This window comes from Lithobates pipiens, unplaced genomic scaffold (assembly GCF_037356315.1).
Source record: "Lithobates pipiens isolate NorthernLeopardFrog02 unplaced genomic scaffold, aLitPip1_a1.2 Scaffold_25, whole genome shotgun sequence".
In the NCBI taxonomy this organism is placed as follows: Eukaryota; Metazoa; Chordata; class Amphibia; order Anura; family Ranidae; genus Lithobates; species Lithobates pipiens.
Genome location: NW_027507787.1, coordinates 31,172,643 through 31,193,744, shown reverse-complemented (window position 1 = coordinate 31,193,744; position 21,102 = coordinate 31,172,643). Strand labels below are relative to the sequence as shown.

General features: G+C 43.7%; 1 protein-coding gene across 7 annotated transcripts in view; it reads right to left on the bottom strand.

Moving 5' to 3' along the window:
* The window catches only part of PCGF5 (polycomb group ring finger 5), a 104,179-nt gene that overhangs the window by 15,087 nt on the left and 67,990 nt on the right, over positions 1-21,102 (bottom strand). For all 7 annotated transcript variants that reach the window (XR_013262726.1, XM_077454214.1, XM_077454213.1 and 4 more), the window contains 4 exons: positions 18,883-18,938; positions 18,748-18,807; positions 8,911-9,053; positions 2,424-2,522 (listed from right to left, as the gene is read on the bottom strand). Coding sequence is in view for 6 of the 7 variants with exons in the window: in XM_077454214.1 (XP_077310340.1) it covers positions 2,424-2,522; positions 8,911-9,053; positions 18,748-18,807; positions 18,883-18,938 (358 nt within the window). In the remaining variant the exon portion in view is untranslated. The remainder of the gene's footprint in view (positions 1-2,423; positions 2,523-8,910; positions 9,054-18,747; positions 18,808-18,882; positions 18,939-21,102) is intronic.

The window sequence follows — 21,102 nt, the reverse complement described above, 5'->3', positions numbered from 1 at the left end:
GGCATGCCACTCTCTTGAAGGCTCCTCTCTATATGCAAGTGGCCCCCTATGCACATTTTATCTCTATGCATATTTAAATGGGGATTGTACTTGCAAAATGATATGCTGCATTTTTCATCTGATTAAAATGTGATGTTTCCATTTATTTTTCTCTGATCTCTGTTTACATTCAAGGAAATAAAGTCCTGAGGAAGCATAAAAGTGAAACGCATCGACCTCTTGACCTAATAGCAACAGAGATCCATTATGATATCAACCAAGTGGTCAAATTGATCAGAGCTTTATTATCTTGTTTTTATTCAGAATGTGGAAACATTATTTAAAAATTTTTTGTAATAAAGAGATTTAGTATTATTACGTAGCGTTTGTCCTTCTCTGGTACCGTTAAAATCCAAAGTATAAACAGAAAAGTCAGTGCTACTACCCATACACCACATAGATAGCAGCGCTCCCATGTGCTTAATTCACAGTCGCTGGCTGAGTAGAGTAATGTAGAAAAAATTATCCGCACTGCGGTTGTTGCTCTTAAAATTTCTTAATTTTATTGAATAGCCACAGTGAACAAATGCATATTAAGTCAGTTGACGTGTTTCAGCCTATAATGCCTTAGTGACCAAGGCCTTATAGGCTGCAACACGTCAACTGACGGATCATTTTTTTCTACATTACCGGTAAAGTGCGCTTAATTTGTCCAATCATCAAAACTATTTACACACAGCGTATTTACACAGTAGAGCCCTTTACATGCATGGAACAAACTCTTCCATAGGCTTAGAAGAGAACTCAAAAGTTGAAGGGGGCCCAAAGGACCCTGGACGCCGCTTAACTTGTATCCGAGGAGGGAGCAAAGGCCTCCTGCAAGCTAAACAGAGCAGTAACACTAAGGATAACTTAACAGTTGCCCCGTAGGAAGCACACAAAGTGGCTTACTCCCTAACACTGGGCATCCCTATCTACTTACAACCTGCCAAAGTGACTTGGTCATAGCTGCCACTTGTCGCAGATTAGAAGCCCCCCCCCCCCCCCCCCAACAGGGCTACAGAATGACCCCTCTGGGGTGCTGCACACTGGTTCTAGCAGAAACGTGTGAGCATGAAGAGTCTGTAGATTAGAAGATGGAGAGCAGAAGCTAGCAATCTGGCTGGGGAGACCACATCATGGATACTGCTGAATGCAACTTAATAAGATGGCCCGGACCCACTCAGCAGCTAGACCAGTGGAAAAACAGCATGGGATATTCATAAATACCCTCCAGATCCCTCTGGCACAGCTCCAGGAGAAAGGCAGCCCGCTCCACCCACAGTGCAGTAAAAATTATCAATGATTGCGCTGAAGGCTGCACAGTTCTGGGAGCAGGTTCTCTGCAGCTATGAGCCACTAAACATGTAGCACTTCGGTACAAATGAGTAAAATTCATGCTGCGCCTGCAGAGTGTCCCTCCCTCCCTCTAGGCAGTCCCCCCAGTAAGTGTCAGGCACACAATTACAGCAGCAAATACACACTGTAATGCCTTCACAGCCATCTGCCAGGAGTGGAGAACTGCATGCACTTGATGACAGTGCTGTGGAGACTACCTGAATCTATATGTATCCATCCCGTCAGCCAGCACTGCAATTGAAGACAAAAATGTATCTGCTGGAACAAAAATTAATCTAATAGAAAAAAAATGTGAGACAAAACCCCCCCAGAAAAAAAATGTGCAATTCCCCACTACTGAGCATTGAGCAAAAACTGAGCCGTGTGATGCAGATGGGGGGGTTGGCCACCAGCAGGGGGCTGCTCTTTGGCATACTTTTAGTTGCACCCAACATCCTGCTCTTGCAGGTGATGACATAAATCCCATCTATCATGAAGATCTGCTGTGTTTTTCAATGAATGGAAAAGAAATAGTAATTTTCTTAAATATTTAACTTGCAACAAAAAAATGGCAGCAACATATGTTACAGACCACACTCTAGTCTAGATGTGTCTGTTCAGTAACGATTTCAAAAACTTTAATATGACACATTAAGACCTCATGAACACTAGGAATTTAGCCCTAGTATATCAGGCTCTGGCCACCGTATGCAGCCCGTCAAACTTTTTAAGAGGTTAACATGTGCTGTAGCTGAACAGTGCACCTAGTGGTGCTTACCTTTAGGGCAGTATGCACCCGGAGACGAAATGCCTGGAATGCAAACTTCTAGGTGCACCATCCAGCCGCAGCAGCTGTCAGCCTCTCATAGAGTTTGATTGGCTGCCTGCAGTGGGGCTGGATGGTGCATCGGTGCTCTCCTCCCACAGATAGTGCTCTCCTCCCACAGTTATAAACTAGAGCCCCATGCCCCAGGGCTAAGTGCCCAAAGTGCCTAAAACCGAAGGTGTAAATCATGTGTATACTGTTGTTACTTTAAATGTACATATTACCAATTCTCAGCTCTTACCTCATAAGTACTTGGTAGCTTTAGTTTTAAACTTAAAAACTTTTTGATAGTCCCAACTGTTATGCGCGTTGAACAACGGATGAATTTCTTCATCAACCCCTAGAAATGAAAATATTGCAAAATTTAGTCAAGACGGTAAAAGCCTGGAAACAAAACGAAGAGGTTCCCTGCCATCGCTCCAAGCCTGGCATACTGTCTAACTTGTGGGTTGGCAACCCGTCTATCGAGGTCCACCTGTCGACAGCAGGCAGGTGACAGATAGACCATGAACAGGTTCCTGCGTCGCCGACGTCAGGTTCTATGCACCAGTCCTTTCTCCCTCCCAGTCTCAAGCCTCCTGCATGGCTCCACCGTGTCATCTGTGTCCTGCTCCTTCTCTGTCCCTCCTGCCCCCAGCCTCCTCCGCTGCTGTAATCAGCAGAGACCAGGAGGATGTGCAGCTCAGGACAGAGGGTGGGAGGAGGAGGAGCCAGCCAAATTAACTTTTTATGTTTAACCGCAGGTGATTGTTTGCTAGGACAAAGGAGGGTCCTAAGCAACCAATCACCAGTTTGCTAATATGAAAAAGTCACTCTGACCAGAACTGTGCTGCCTACTGATGGAAATAGATGGAGGGAGCAGAAGACACCACTGTGTGTGTGTGTAGGTGGCAGAGGAAACTGATATAAGCAGTGTCCTATACCAGCCTTCACATCACCCTACAACCCCCCCCCCCCCCCGAACCCTGCATTTTGAGCGCAGCCTACTCCTGATCCCTGTATTCTCTGCATAATGCACTCCTAAACCCTGCGCTCTCTTGTACTACTTATTTTTATAAAAAAAGGGGGTCATCTTACTGTATTTTTTGGGGGGCACTGTGCCTGGCGATCTTTTATTACACTTCATCAGTGTAACTCAAGTAGATCTCCATACCTCAAAGTTTGGCTACCCCTGCACTAACTGATCTCATTGCAATATTTAAATTAAAAATAATTTTGGATGATTTTGATAAGCTATTCATTGCTCTGTATGTTATTAACCTCCCTGGCAGTATGATTATTTCAGATTTTAGGTGCTGAAAGCGGTACAATTATTTTGCATGGAAATTTGGGGTTTTATATTGTAGGCCTGTAATAATTCACTTAAATCCATCCAAACAAGAGTCTAATAGACATCCCGGGTATGATAACATTTTAAATATGAAATCATGAATTATAGTATATATATAAAAATGATTTAATAATGTAATCAAATCAAAAACACTGAAATATGCTGAGTTGCAGAATTGTCGCTGTCATTACTTTTAGTGTTTGATGATGAATTTCCCCACAAATTACTATCGCTCAATTCTGCGAGCGATTCTAATTTATTATCGCCTTTTTCTAGCTGGTCTATAACCACTTTTGATGTAAACTGACATTTTTTGGTTGCTATGGACAATCTCCAGTTTCCTGGCATAAAGGACATTATTTATAATATAAAACTGCATGCAGGACACTGGACAAACCACTAGGGACAAAGGGGATGTGTAATTATTTGATACAGTACTGTAATCTGTAAGATTACTGTATCTATACTGTTTTTTACTTTTTGAATTTGGCGCTGAACTCCCTCCCCGTGCTTCACAACGCTCGCAAGGAACGGAGTCCAGCGCTGTCACAGATCAAGCGAGACACAGCGGCTTCGCTGATCACAGCAGGGAGACATCGCTGGATCCAGGGGACAAGGTAAGTAACCCCCTCCATGGATCCAGCGATGCGATCCAGAGTCTGGCTCGGGAATACTGCCAGGGAGGCTACACAGAGGTTTGTAAATTCCACACAGGCTGGATTGGCTACTACAGTTACTCCGCCTAAATGCTTCAAGTTTAGATGACCCCCCCAACTAAAATCTCAAGCTTTTAACATGTCAGTGTAATTTTAGAAGTAATTTGAATATTTATCATTAAAATAATACACGCAATTTTACTGTGAAGGCTCTTGTAGCAGCACTTTCTGTTTTATAGGCACAGTGCTCTCTCCCCGTCTCCTAATAGTGTTTCTGCGTTGTCACCCAGGCTTCTGTTATAAAATACACACTACTAAATACACAATATGACAACATGGTCCAGTTGTATCACAATCCGGAAACTCACCATGAGAAAGCCATGTAGCCATCCCAGGAGTATATGTATGTAAAACAAAGTGGCTGCAGAAGATCAGCAGCACCAGAGAGAGATGCAACCAAGGATTGAAAAGGTGATAATTATTTTATTGTAAAAAACGGCAATTGCTTATGTTACACAGGGCCGTTTTTAAGGCAGGGCAAAAGGGGCAGCTGCCCTGGGCCCTGTCATTGTTGTGGGCCCAAAGCAGCTGCCTCATACTTGCCAACTATCCTGGTTTAATTGTACTCATTCCTTGAGGTTTTATTCCTGTGCTGTGTCCCAATATCTCAGTGTGAAGTGCTGCTACTAATGCTGCCCAGCTCTGCCCTATTGTTGTGTAAAGATGACTCATCTGCAGACCCTGTGTTTACATGTGAATTACTGGCATTCATATGTAAATAGCGGCGCCATTCATATGTAAATAGGGGCATTCGGCGGCATTGATAGGTATATCAGGCCCCCCGAGGTCATATCCACAGTTATCACTGTTAACCAATCAACAAGCAGAAATCATATACTGTAACCTCTAGCAACTAATCAGTGACCCGTAATGTGTGCGGCCAGAAACCAGGCAGTGAGCGGTAATGATACACTGTAACCTCTGGCAACTAATCACAATAGCTGCCTGATCTGATTCAGTAAACTAATTTTGAGTCTAGCTGCTATTTATTGTATGTTTCGGAGCTGGTGGATAGCAAAACTGCATTGGGGGGGGCCCCAAGAAAAGTTTTGCCCAGGGTCCAATTAATATTAAAGGCGGCCCTGATGTTACACAATGCTTTAGCACAACCTATATGTCATTCATGTACACACATTGAGTGAATTGCTGTCTGTGATTCAGCTGATTCACAAACCATCATAGTGCAAAAGAGAGGTTTCATTCAACCATTGCGTAGCAGCACACAGCAGAAAGCAGGGCATGCACACATAATTTGCAAAAGCGGCAGATCCCATGTACATACAGTGGGGAAAATAATTATGTGCCTGAAAAGTGCCGCTGCCAAAGTTCTTTGCAGGTGCTTAAGCAGGGGTGCCCATTCATTTTAATAGGCAGGGGCGGTGGAAGAGCGGTGTATACGCTACTCCTAAACTGCTCCAAAGATGCTGCTTGCAGGACTTTTTCTTTTTCCAACGTCCTACAAAACACACCACTCCAGTGTGAAAGCACTCAGGCTGTCACACTGGGGCTGCAGGGGAGGCATTTTTCAGGCGCTATTTTTAGCCCTTTAGCGCCTGAAAAACGCCTTCAGTGTGAAAGGTGTCTTAGGGTGAAGACTCTGGAGATGTCAATATCTTAAACGCACTGCTGCTGCTGTTACTTTAAGACCCCTTTCACACTGAGGTGCTTTTCAGGCGCTTTCACGCTAAAAAAAAGCTCCTGAAAAGCTCACGAAAACCCTTTTCCATTAAAATCTATGAATGCTTTCACATTGGGGCAGTGCACTGGCAGGGCGGTGAAAAAATGCCCCTCTCCATTGAAATGAATGGCAAGCTCTTCAAAAGCACCTGAAAAGCTCTACAAAAGTGCTCAGTGTTTTACTGCCAGTTTAGAAGCGCCTCAGTGTTAAAAGGGGCCTAAGTCATGAAGCCCTGAACCAGAGCACTGCAGTTAAAGCAGAACTTCACCCTCTCAAACATTGACACTTGTAAATACTTATGCTGCTAGCATTAGTAAATACCGTATTTATCTGCATATTAAAATCAGAGGAAAATCGTGGGTGCGCGTTATACGCCGATCCTCGCCGATCTCCCACTGATTGTGAGGAAAGGAGTGAGCGGAGCCGAGATACGCAAAGCCAAGTGTACTTCGGCTAGACTCGTCTCCTCTTGCAGTCCTGCCTACCTCCACTGATTGCGAGAGGAGCGAGTGCCGCGGACATACAGAAAGCCGAGTGTACTTCGGCTAGGCTCAGCTCCTCTCAGTCCCACCCTTGACTGTGAGCAGAGCCGAGTCCAGCCGAAGTATACTCAGCTTTCTGTATGTCGGCGATGCTCGCTCCTCTCCTAATGCAATCAGTGGAGATGGATGGGACTGTGAGCAGAGCCGAGTCTAGCCGAAGTACACTCGGCTTTGTGTATCTCGGCTCTGCTCGCTCCTCTCCGCTCAGTCAGCGGAGATTGGTGCCAATTTTAAATCAGGGCAATGCTGCAAAGAGACTAGCAATGCTGCAAAGACACTGGGCAAGGCTGCAATGATGGACAAGGCTGCAGATAGACACTGATAAGGCTGCATTGATGGGCATTTAAATGTAAGTTTTTTTCCTTAAAATTCCCTCCTAAACTTGGGGTGCATGTTATATGCCGATAAATGTGGTAGATATGAGAGTATATCATAATTACTTGTTTTAAACTTTTTATTTTACATTTCTTCAGTTACTACCTGGTTTCTAGGTCTAGGCAAATATTGTCATACACCCCAGGAGTTTTGAGGAGGGGTTTTCTCAGTTAAGCACACCCACAGTATTTGATCCCCTGCTGATTTTGTACATTTTCCTACTGACAAAGAAATTATCAGTTTATAAAAGTTTATTGGTTATTTTAACAGTGAGAGACAAAATAACAACAAAAATATTTAAGAAAAACGCATTTCAAAAAAGTTATAAATCGATTTGTATTTTAATTTTTGAAATTAGTATTTGACCCCTTTGCAAGACTTGGTACTTGGTGGCAAAACCCTTGTTGGCAATCACAGAGGTCAGATGCTTCTTGTAGTTGGCCACCAGGTTTGCACACATCTCAGGAGGGACTTTGTCCCACTCCGGTATGTAGATCCTCTCCAATCATTAAAGTTTTGAGGCTGACGTTTGGCAACTCAAACATTCAGCCCCCTTCACATATTTTCTATGGGATTAAGGTCTAGCGACTTGTTAGGACACTCCAGGACCTTAATGTGCTTCTTCTTGAGCCACTCCTTTGTTGCCTTGGCTGTGTGTTTTGGGTTATTGTCATGCTGGAATACCCCATCCACAGCCCCATTTTCAATGTCCTGGCTAAGGGAAGGAGGTTCTCATCCAAGATTTGACAGTACATGGCCCTGTCCATCGTCCCTTTGATGCGGTGAAGTTGTCCCCTTAGCAGAAAAACACCCCAAACCACCTCCATATTTGATGGTGTTCTTAGGGTCATAAGCAGCATTCCTCCTCCTCCAAACATGGCTAGTTGAGTTGATGCCAAAGAGCTCGATTTTGGTCTCATCTGACCACAACACTTGCACCCAGTTCTCCTCTGAATCATTCAGATGTTCATTAGCAAACTTAGGACGGACCTATACATGTGCTTTTTTAAACAAGGGGACCTTGCGGGTGCTGCAGATTTCAGTTCTTCACGGCGTAGTGTATTACCAATTGTTTTCTTGGTGACTATGGTCCCAGCTGCCTTGAGATCATTAACACGATTCTCCCGTGTAGTTCTGGGCTTATTCCTCACCATTCTCATGATCATTGAAAATTCACGAGGTGAGATATTGCATGGAGCCCCAGACCCAAGAGATTGACAAATATTTTGTGTTTTATCCATTTGCGAATAATCACACAAACTGTTGCCACCCTCTCACCAAGCTGCTTGGCAATGGTTTTGTAGCCTATTCCAGCCTTATGTAGGTCTACAATCTTGTATCTGACATCCTTGGACAGCTCTTCGGTCTTGGCCATGGTGGAGAGATTGGAATCCGATTGATTGCTTTTGTGGAAGGGGAACAAGCTGAGTTTGTTCTTAGCTGGTTACCTGTATAGAAGACATCTGGGAGCCAGAAATCTTGCTTACTGATAGCGGATCAAATACTTAATTCATTAAAATGCAAATCAATTTATAACTTTTTGAAATGTGTTTTTCTGAATATATTTGTTGTTATTCTGTCTCTCACTGTTAAAATAAACCTACCATTAAAATTATAGACTGATCATTTCTCTGTCAGTGGGAAAAAGTACAAAACCAGCTGGGGATCAAGTACTTTTTTCCCCTCACTGTACATCATCTACCCTAACTCAAGATTGCTACAGCCGGAAATGCAGGGGGGGGGGGGGGTGGTTAGGTGTTTTTCAAAGCGATTTCCTATTTTTTAAAGCTGAACTGAACTTTTAGTTTGTTTATTTTATGTATTCTCCACACACAAATGATCCCAAACCTGATAGCATAGTACCTTCCATATGCAATCTACATTTGTGATTCTGGATTTTTTTTTTTTTTAATTAGCACCTCTTATGGCTTCCAGACAGAAATTACTGTTTTCACTTTATTTCAGCCTTTCTTCATTAGATTTTTGGAAATGCCACCGGGAGGAAAAGGATGGCTGAACACACCCATCGGTTGGACAGCTGCTGGAAGGCTGGGTACTGGAGAACATTAGTAATTAACTGCAGTTACCTTTACTACGTTATCCCCAGACTGGCCATTATTCCGAAGGCAATCAAGACATATAGCAATCTGGGGGTCGCTTCTGTGGTAGTCTTTGTTTTGATCATTTTCCTCTTCATCATCCTTAAGCCTTTTATTGTTTGGGTATCCATCTGTTAAAGAAAAGTATTAAAAACAACTTTTAATTAAGTCCTTTTAACATTATCTTCAAACCTTCATATCCCAGTTTATTATGACAACATGTAAACGGTGTGATGTTGCATAAGGAGAATTAAATAATTATGCAAATTAACTCTTCACCACATACGTGGAGATGGAAGTTGAATGAAACGCATTTACAAGACCTGACTTATAAAAATCAAATCTAACAAGAACTTCATTTACACCCCTTTCACACCAGAGCGTTTTGCAGGCGCTATATCGTTAGAAATAGCGCCTGCAATCCGCCCTAAAGAAGCTGCACCATTATGTGTAGTGTGAAAGCCCGAGGGCTTTCACACTACAGCGGTGCGCTGGCAGGACGTCAGAAAAAAGTCCTGCCAGCAGCTTCTTTGGAGCGGTGAAGGAGCGGTGTGTTTACCGCTCCTCCGCTGCTGCTCCCCATTGAAATCAATAGGGCAGCGCTGTAATGCCGCCGGCAAAACGCCGCTATTGCGGTGTATTGCCGCCGGTTTTAACCCTTTCGCGGCCGCTAGCGGAGAGTAAAAGCGCCCCACTAGCGGCCGAAATGCGCCGCAAATCCGGAAGTAAAACGCCGCTAAAAATAGCGGCGTTTTACCGCCGACGCAAAGGGCGGTGTGGTGTGAAAGGGGTCTTAAACTCCCTAAAACTCCCTAAACTGGCCTTTAAGGCAAGTCTATGAATTTGGCAACAAGCTTTAAGTTAAAGCTCACTCTGAAAAAAAATTAATCTTGTAGCCCTGACATACAGGGCTTTCCTTGGCTCCCAAATTGATCAATCCCAGCACATTACTCTACATCCACTTTTAGGGACCACGTTTTCCGTTTTTCCTTTTCCTCCTTGTCCTAGTCCCATGTTTCCTATATTTGGCTCAGTAGATTTTAAAAATAGCTAGGATGATCCCCAATTCAAGGTCCTTAATCGATAGGGGATCTTTCAGTTGTTACACTTCTCTATTAATCACCACCCTATGAATAACTGAGAAGTGGAGAATGCGCTCTTGAATATTTTGGATTTTCTATGCCATGCCCGCCCTCATCTTAGCAAACCCTGTGCCAACAAAATACCGGTGAGGAATACCCCATCATGGCTTTATGCTTCATTAGTGGAAACAGGAAGCCCCACAAGACCTTCTGTTTATACAGCATTGGAAAGCAGATCTAAGAACTACATTCTCTCAATCCCCAAAGGATAAGATTATCCTTTTCACACATGAAGCCTCCATGGCATGCAAGTACAAAGAGGGAAGCTTTAAACTCTTTAGGTAGATGGTACAGGACCTCTGTAATCATCCATCACATTTTCCCACAAGGCACCTTACTGCATATCTTCTGTGACTGCCCAAAACTCTGGGATAAGGATGAAAGCACAAAACCCTTACAGTTTTGTCTTTCGGGTCAGGTGCGCCCATAGCAAGCTGCTTGCTGTGTGAGCACTCGACATGAGGGGAGGGACCAGGAGAGTTGAAGAGGGACCCGAGAAGAGGAGGATCTGGGCTGCTCTGTGCAAAACCACTACACAGGGCAGGCAAGTATAACATGTTTGTTATTTTTAATTAGAAAAAAACAAAACTTTTGTATCACTTTAAAAATGCAGCATGTATTGCAAAAATGCAAGCGGTATGAAACCTAAAAAGCAAACATTTATTATATTGCAGCTTAGCAATTCTTAGATGTGATGGCATTCATTTTCTTTTTTTAGGATCTCTTATTTTCACCTGGTGATCATGGCAGTACGTTTGTTGTTTTTCAACACCAAAAAGCTGTCCTGCATTAGTAGCAGTTAGAGGGTTGAGACAAACCATTTACCACTGGCAGGGATGCTTTCAATGATCAGCTTTTATGTAAAACTTTTTTCCCAAAAGGAAAAAAACTGCTGCTGTAACTGCTTATAAAGATGACTAGCAGATTTAGATGTACTAAAGACTTGAAGCTGAACTGTTGCTAACACTACCCTCCCCCTAATCTGACAATGCTGCTGCCCAAATGTGCCTTTGTTGCTCCTTCATCCAGTGAATTGGCACTCTAATACAGGAGGTGTGCTACTGGCCAGATCACCAGGTCAAAACAGAGGGGGATAAAGCCTAAAAAAGAAAGCTAATGCAGCCACCACATCTAATGATTGGTTAACTGCAATATACAGGGATTTCATTAAGGGCGCACAGGCACTGCCCCCTCTATCCTCGCCATCCCCCTATATGCATAATGGATAGATTCATGTATTGCATAACAATATACATGGCCGCCACTGCCACCCCCTATTCAGGCTCATTTTCAGAAGCCGGGCACCTGAATTCCAGTGGCGGGGGTGTTTTTTTGAAGCACCTGATTAGAGCCATATGCTCTAATAGGCTTCAGAATAGGGTGGAGCACTGCGCTCCATCCAGATGTGTTAGAAAAGAGAATTAATATTTGCTTTTCTAACACTGAATCGCCAATCAGGAAGCGTGAGTGTTATCCGTTTGGCTGAAAGGTTAGGCGATTCTATTGGACGCCTAGGAGGAGGGGAGGAGATGCACGGTGGGACAGAAGGACGTGCTGCAAAATGCCTGCTGCAGCCTGTCCCCCTGCCCACTGATTTGATAAGGGATGGTGGACTAGCAAACAGCAGGGGGAGGGAGGATTTAGGTGCCACAGGGGAGTGGGGGCGGGGGTTACTTGCCGCCCCCCCCCAAACTAAAAACCAACAGCCGCCACTGTATTACATTTTTGGTTGTGGGTTCAATACCACTTTAAGGAATAACAACACATGCTTGTGAATTGAGTATTATATTATCTCTAATTTCATAAATCAACAGAATTATAAAGAGGTCCTTTATGTTTATTTTTCCAGTTGCATACTGCAAATGGCAACAGCCACATATCATTCTAATGCTGTTTTCATAAATCTGCCCATTGTGTTTACCAAGGCCTGATCCTGGCCTTTTATCATACACATTGTTCCCAATCCCTTTCTGCAGTTACATTCCTGCCTATTGTTCAGAAGCCATTACTTGGAGCAAAGGTGGTATATTAACAATCACATTTGCCAAAACTTCACTTTCATGCAGAGTTGTAAAAGAGAAAGAAAAATAAGTGTTATTTACCAGGAACTTCGCACTTCCTAAAGTTCGCACATTATTATAGTGGGCAGGGTAAAGAACACTCAATGCTCATAGTTCATTTCAGGAAGTTAATACTTCCTGATCTGCTAAATAAAATCTATTATCTCATAACATTGGTTACATTAAAGCCGACTACTTCCCTGCAATGTCAGCATTTTACCCACCAATGTAAATCCTGTACCAGGACACAAGAACACCACAAGCCAGGCCAATACAAAAACAGCAGTCTGCATAGAACAGTCCTGACAACCAGGTACTCGTGGCTAATAAAAATTCTATATACGTAGCATTGTTATATAATATCAAGAAATGAAGAATGAAGTAATGGGGTCAGAGACTAAGTGTGTAGGTAAAATAACTTTATAGTTCTCAGGACAGAGCAGAATTCTTTTTCTTAAAGACCCCTTTAACACTGGAGGCATTTTCGAGGTGCTTTAGCACTAAAGATAGCGCCTGTAAAGCAACTGAAAAATGCCTCATCTGCAGTCCCAGCGTGAAAGCCCGAGTGTTTTCACACTGGGGCTCTGCACTGGCAGGACACTACACCTGTAGACTACTCCTAAAGCTTCCCTGTCCATTGAAATCAATGGGCAGCGATGCCAAAGCGCCTGCAAAGCGTCGTGGTGCTTTGTGGGCGCTATTACCGCCCTTCATCGGCCGCCAGTGGGGGTTAAAAGCACCCCACTAGTGGCTGAAAAGCATCTCAAAAACTACCGTAAAGCGCCGCTAAAATTAGCGGCGCTTTACTACCGACGCCACTGCACTGTCAGTGTGAAAGGGCTCTAAGTAAAAAGCTGGCGACACACTGATTTTTTTTATCATCTTTTTTGGTTCAGCCTTCAGGCTAAACCAAAAAAACTAACAGATTCCTCCTTACATTGGAGAAGGCCAAATCTTCCCCTTTCCATATTTCCCCTGTGTCTTTGCGAACATATCGAGTGAGGGTCTCCCCCCTTTGGCTAGAAGAGTCAGTGGATGGGTGTCAGCAAAGGGAGAGTGTCCTGAAGATGATTTAGTTCATAAAGTCTGCTGCTAGTGAGAGCAAGACCCCTCCCATACATGTGGCTGTATGGTCAAAGCAGTGTGACGGCTTCTACTACTAATCTAATGAGGCCAAGTAAGTTGTCCTCATCCTTTGTGAATACTTCTTGGAGTATCCCACCCATCCCTTCTCCCATCCAAGTTCCAAATAAAATACAAAAACCCAAATACTTTGGACTGGTCTTTGAGTAATGAGCAAACGGGAGTAATGCCCTGTACACACAATTGGACTTTCCGACAACAAAACCGTGGAATTTTGTTCGAAGGTTGTTGGCTCCAACTTGTCTTGCATACACACGGTCACACAAATGTTGGCCAACAATTACGAACGTGGTGACGTACAAGACGTACAGCGAGCCGATAAAAAGGAGGTTCAACAGTCATGTGATATCTCCATTGTGAACGCTAGTTTTACAAGACCGAGCGCTTCCGGCTCGTACTTGATTCCGAGCATGCGTGGGATTTTGTGAGACGGACTTGTGTACACACAATCGGGAAGTCCGACAACAATTTGTTGGCGGAAAATTTGAGAACCTGCTAGCCAACATTTTTTGGTGGAAAGTCCGAAAACGAATTTTCGATGGAGCATACACATGGTCGGACTTTCCACCAACAAGCTCACATCTAACATTTGTTGCCAGAAAATCGTTTATATGGGGCATAAGGGGTGGAACAAGTAGGAGCCCTAACAACAGCGGCAACCCCTAGCAACAGTGCAAAATCCTTAGCAACCATGTGGAAATTTCCCTGGCAACAGCGGGAAACCCTCTGCACCAAAGTGGGAACCATTAGCAACCAGCTGCAGGTAACCAGGGAGAGACCTATGAAGCCATCACTCAGCAAGCCCTACGGGGACAGTGCTACACGTAAAAAAAAAAAAAAAAAAAAAAAAATGCGGCCCTGTCCCCCCATGCACGCCACTTCCCTAGGCAAATGACGTGCACAGTGCTCACTGTGTCTGCTGAGATATGCAAGTCACATAACCAAGGAGGCATAGCGCTTCATTCATAAAAAGGAGGGGGGAGGTGTGCCTAGTGCCACATCATCGAGAGGCGTTCTGTGGGCGAAGATCTGCTTTAAAATGTGTCCTTTGAATACAAAGACATAGATGATGAATAAATATGGGTTATATGCAGCTACCTTCAGGTGATTAGACACTGGCTAAGAAAAAAAAAAAAGAAAAGAAAAGAAAGCTACAGGGACATCCTCTATAGAACCCCTCCCACTCTCACTCCCAGCGGGTCTCAGTTTTGTAGCAAGCAATAGAGAGATCATAAAGAACAGATCAATGTTCTGTATTGCTCAATGAAACAGATTCTACTGATAAGTCACAAATCTTTTCTTAATCATATAGTACAGGACACAGGATGTTTAGTCTTTACCATGGGATGTATAAAGTAGTCCAACTGAGGGGTGTGCAGCACAACTACAAACAGCGACAGGTCTCTAAAAAAAAAAGGGTCAAAAGAGGCTCGACAGACTGAAGCAATTTGTAGCACCTTATTCCTTGTGGGAAGTGCAAAAAAGGAATTTGCCTAAGAGAGGCAGACTTGCTCTGCGACTACTCACTGACAAGCTCTGCAACGCCATCGCCTATAGATGGGGCTTCCTGGCCTGTCTCATTGCCATTAGAGACGGCCACACTGCTACACTTCGCTTCCCTGAAGAGCTGGAAAAGTTCTGCCTAGATCTCTCTGGCCTCAACTCCTGCCTTTTCCACAGGTTCAGTATGCTTTATATAGTATACCTTTTCATCACAAATTCATACCTGTAACTGTATATCGTTCTTTGTTATATCTCAACAATGGCTACCTGTTCGCAATCTATGCATCAGTGTGACAGGTTACTCTTGTGACTTCCCCTCACAGAGATATAATGTAGTGGTATTTAAGTATCTAGCTCAAGGAGAATGTTTGCTTGTTACCCAGGTTACCTCCGGGAGGCAACCCCAAATGTTCTCGTTTTTAAATGGGGACCTTCCTAGCTCTTTTGAGCGCCCCCCCTCCCCCAAGGGCCTTTCCTTCCTGGGCCCATTGTACTGTACCTTGTAGTCTTGTGTAATGTTCCCCAGGCCACAGTACTTCCCTGCTCTGCATGGCATTTATATGCGTGCCTTATTGTGGTGTATTTGGCGACTGATAACATTGTCTCTCTCAATGTGAGGGGCTTATATGCTCCAGGTAAAAGACATAATCTCTTTAGAGAACTCAAACGACTTCAGTGTGACATAGTTTCCCTTCAAGAGACTCACCACACCCACACTACCTCCACTAAACTATTCTCACCTGAGTATCCAACACGGTTTTATGGACGTTCATCCCGGGGAGTCGCCATTGGTTTTTACGGGGGGATCTCGTTTCAATGCGACTCTAGATTGGGAGATGATTGTGGCAGGTATCTTTTTCTAAAGGGCACCCTGGGGAAAATGCAATGCACCCCTGCTACCATATATGCTTCCAACCATGACAAGCCACATTCCTATCGGACAACTAGCACAAGTTGAAAGAATCTGCTCAAGGTTGCATCATGCAGGCGACTTTAATGTCCCACTTGAACCCCAACTTGACACCTCGCATGGCACATCATCCATCTCACACAAAACGTTTAACTCTCAGTTGCAAACATCTACATGACGCTCAACTAATGGACATTTGGCGAGTGCTGCACCCTAAAGACAAGGACTGATCACATTGTTCACATATATATCACTCATACTCCAGGATAGATTACATCTTCATTGACCATCATCACTTGGACCTACTATCCCAAGCCAAGATAGAAGTTTCCCTACTATCTGATCATGCCCCAATAACCATATGCCTGATACTACCTCTCCTCCCCCGTAAGGTAAACTGGGAACTTAATGACTCCCTGTTAAAGGATGTTGTGGATAAGACACAGATTGGGGTTGATCTATCTTGTTATTTTTATGAAAATTCGACATTACGCCTGGTGTGATCTGAGATGCTCATAAAGCTCACATCAGGGGCAAGTTGACTGAACTGGGCTCAAAGGGAAAAAAGGAGAGGATCCTCCAACAGTCCACTTATCCACGACATCAAGACTCTAGAACGAGACCACAAATTGTCCATATCCAAAGACCCCCTACACCAACTTACCCAAAAGCGGGAAGAATTAAAAACACTATATTATACAGATCATGCCCTGTGTCCTGAAATACTACATGCTCATATCACTGTTTTACCCAAACCATATCTCTGTTAAATATAGATGCAAAAATTCACGTTAAAGCATTAGCCAACAGACTCATACTCCTAATCCCAACTTAGGTATCCCAAGATCAAACAGGATTTATCCGGGGCAGAGAAGCACGGGATAACGCACTGCGCACCATATTACTTATGTCCCATGCACGCAGCCCACTCTCTCCTTTTGAACGATGCTGAGAAGGCATCTGATAGGGTTACCATTAGATATTCCCAGTCCACCCTAACACACATGGGCATAGGCCCCAACATGTTAAGCATGAGAGCGGCCCTGTATAATTCACTTACAGCTCATATACGCATAAATAGTACTTTGGGTAAACCAGTCTCATTATTCAATAACAGACAAGGTTGCCCCCTGTCTCCTCTCCTATTAGCCCTATCCCTCGAACCATTCCTAGCAATAATCAGTCAAAACCCCAACATTCATGGCATCTCAGTTGGGAAAAAAAAAACACAAATACGCTGCTTATGCAGATGACATGTCCAACAGCCAACAATTTCCCTGCCAAATCTAATGACAGCCTTTAAACTACTTGGTGAAATTTCTGATTTCAATATTAACCTATCCAAATCTGAAATTCTTAATATCTCCCTCCTGACAAATGAGGTCCACAAACTAAAACCGGAATTCCCCTTTGCCTGGCAACCCCGCACCTTAAAATATCTAGGAATCTTTATAACCCCTAATCCTTCCAGCCTTTTTAGGGCCCATTACCTACCCCTGTTAAACTCCATTAGACAAAATCTACACAGATGGCACCATCTAGCAAACTCATGGTTGGAAAAGAATCAGTGTCATTAAAATGAATGCGCTACCTAGGGTTCTATTCCTTCTTCAGATGATACCTTATAGAATCTCACAGTTGGGAAACTCATCATCTCTCAGATTCTACCTCCCCTGTCACGTGGTCCACCATCACAATTTGGAATTCCCTACATAGAACTCACAGTTGGGAATACAACTCCCCCTTAATGCCTCTAATTGGTCACTCCCATTTTCCGCCAAGTCAGAATGTCCCTCAATTTCAGCACTCGCTACCACCTGATGCTCTTCTCCAACGCGTTACAACGTCCGTAGGGATAAAGACCTTTTGCTAAATCATCCAGTCTACTACTCCTTCCTTCAAGGACTGTTGGAGACATAAACACCCAGCTCAAAACCTTGCGAAAACTCCTCCGCTCCCTGGCAGACCTCAAGTCAGTGGAACAAATTCTAGCAGGCTCCCAATCTCCACAGAAATTTATATCGGAAGTCTACAAAGCCTTGCTGGATCTGGACTCTACCTCAGTTCCTCAATATATGGGCGCATGGAAAAGAGTATATATTCTCATAGATAAGCAACAGGACACTGTACTCCATCTGACCCACATCTTATCAATTTTATCTAGGACTGCGGAAGTAAACTACAAAATACTAACAAGGTGGCACCACACCCCCGCTAAATGTCACAATATTTTCCCAGACACCTCCATGTGTCTGAGGGGCTGTGGCGAACTTGCCACCCACGCCCATATCTAATGTTCTGGTCATCAAGCTTACACTGGATCGAAAAAAAATGCAAGGTTTTCCCAAACCCAATGACCCCAATATATTGACCAAAAATGAAGCAGACTCTCACAGGGTATACTGTGTCAAGACAGTGGAGAAAGAGAACCTTCCCTGGGAGGTTTTAGAGCAGGATATAAAGGAGGGAAAGACAATGTCCTCGTTGATGTGAAAGGAGTGAAAACACTTTAATGAGAAAAGGAGGTTTTAGACCTCAGGACACCCTTGTCTTTGTGTAAAACTAATGCTCCTTGCAGGATACGGCTGACCCTTTGTGCAGAGGTAATAGCAACAAGTAAGGCCACCTTGTGAGTAAGGTCAGACAAGGGAAAATCCCCTATAGGTTTGAAGGGCATTCTAGGCGTTAGGATCAAACTTGTGAGACCCCAAGTTGCAGGACATGTGAAATTCAATGTATTCCTATGAGAGCCATTCCCACAGACACTACAAAAATTCCCTGCGACTTCAGAAAAGGATCCTGCACTACTTTGGTTGGCACTTTGGTATAGAGAGTGTTAAGTCAGGTCAAAGTCACAATCCAAAGTTCCACTGAAAGTCGTACGACTTTGGAGACACGGTAATGTAAAAGGAGCCTTAGAAGCTCACATCGTGCAGTGAGATCAGAGTAAGCAATTTTAGTGCAAGACTGAACGTAAAAGCTGGAGTTCAGCTTTATTGGTGCTGGGAATGATCTAAAACGGTTTTCCTATGGAACAATAAAACAAGCACAGAACAACATAATCTACCTTCTCCACTTTCTTCTGGATGTTTCCTCTTCCAGAATTCAGTTTCCTTTTGTTCTTCTCCTATTTAACAGTAACCAAAAATTAGTCTTGGACAACAAAACAGTACACCCCCCAAAGTATAAATACAATACTTACTTTCCCGAAGTCCTGGCACTAATTTAAATATGATTTCTTCAAGTGTGTTATCCAGCCTGGCAGTAAAAAAAAAAAAAAAAAAAAAAAAAAAAAAAAAATCAATTGGACAAGTGCATTTCCTGATTAAACATAATAATAATAATAATAATAATAATAATAATAATAATAGCAGCACTAAAAAATATAATATGTTAAAAGTGTCATTAAACCTTCCATACAAAAATAACTCAATGCCAGCATTAAATGCTTCACACTATATTGGAATCTGCACACAAAGTTTACACACTGTTTTTTTTTTCAGGTCATTATCTCTTATGCACTACTGAAGGAGGCTTCCCCCCCTCCCCCCTTCACTTCCTGTCTGTGGTTACAAGCAGTACACATAAATTGCGGTCAGATGCACTGCTACAACTACTTGAACTAATGTTCCTGCCTATTACAATGCAAACATGCCCAATTTTATAAATGGTATTTTATGAAGGGGAGGTTTTCTGGGCTATTATGTGCTAGCTTTATTGGCATGTAATACTGTAAGTCCATATATTGTTGTGAGTAGAGGAGGATAGCTCCACAAACAGTACGACTATGTGGCCCAAATCTAGTCACCCTCTTAACGGAAGTTGGGAGTACAACGGATTTAAAATCCAGATTTCGGTATGAGCTGACAGATGCTACTATTAGCCCTTGTACACACGGTCGGAGATTCTGATGGAATGTGTCCGATCGGACCGTTTTGTCGGATATTCTGACTGTGTGTGGTCTACATCGGACTGTTTCCGTCGGAGTATCCGACAGACCAAGTTATCCAACTTGTTGGTAAAATTTTCCGACAAACTGCTCCGATCGGACATACTCCGATCATGTGTAGAGAATTCCGATCTGACAAAGTGCCACGCATGCTCAGATCAAATTCCTACACCAAAGCTATTGGCTACTGGAGTGAACGTAGTCCCGTTGTAACGAAATTTCCGACAACTTTGTCCGACTGTGTGTATGCAACAGTTTCGGACAAAATCCGTTGGAAATCCGTTGGTTGTCGGAATCTCCGACCGTGGGTACGAGGGCTTAGAAGGTACAAAAGTGACTACAGATTACGTATTGAATTTATAGTTTTTGCTATTATGTTTTGCGACAAAGTGGAAAACTGAAAATAATAGAAACAAAATTAGATGAGGATTTTTTGGAAAACTATATCCGTTTTCATTTAAATCCAACAAATTTCAGTTTAAAATCAGCTAAATACATTCCTGGCAAATCAAAAGAAAAAAAGGTGTACGAAGTGCAAGGCCCTATACACAATGTGCATGGGGCTTTGGTGTTAGCTGGATGCAGAGGGCACAGGTGCTCTGTCTAGCCCTGTCATCAGCAATCTGAGGAGCAGCAAACTATGAGGAGCTGACAGCTGCTGTGGCTGGATGGTGAACTTACTGGTTTGAATGTTTAGGGCAGTATGCACCTAGGGATCAAGTGGCATTGTGCTCTGTGACTGGTCCTGACGTCTTCCAGGCTTGTCATGTGTCCCAGAAGACTTTGGGAAGGAGAACTTCAGCTTCCAATCGTCTAAGGCAGTGATGGCAAACCTATGGCACGCGTGCTACAGCTGCCAGGATGCGGTTTCCTCTGACTTTTTTTTATATTATTGAGAAGTCTGATGACTCCGATCATTACTGGTGCTTAGTCTCTCCTCGCACCTAGGCTGTATGTGATTGTGTAGGTCCGGTCGGGACACGGCACCGCCCTCTCGTCCTGACTCCTTCAGTGCATTGTGGCGTAATCTTTGAGGGATGGGCTGGGAGTCTCTCTGTGAAATGCCAGGCGGCACGGGTCATGGTGAGAAAACAGGACAGACTCCAGAGGAACCAACTGGAAGGCAGCTCGCCTCAAGCCCAAGGAACTGACTGAGTCTGTCAGTGTCTGAGAAGCAGAGCAAGTTAAATTGTTATGCGCTGTGTGGACTCACTGGTCACTGGAGTGGACTTAGCACCTCAGCAATAGCCAGGGACAGTCACAGGAGGGAGGAACTGGGTGGTCTGGCCTGGGGCCTGCATGGGAGTCAGTGCAGTGGCTGCCCCAGCGTGGGAGAAGAAAAAGCACAGAGCTGAGGAAGAGGGGGATGAGGAGACAAGGAAAGAATGTGCTGCTGGCCTGGGTACCTACCTAAGTGTTTTAGCATGTGAGATAGATAATATTAATGATTGCATGAACTCATTCATGGGCTGC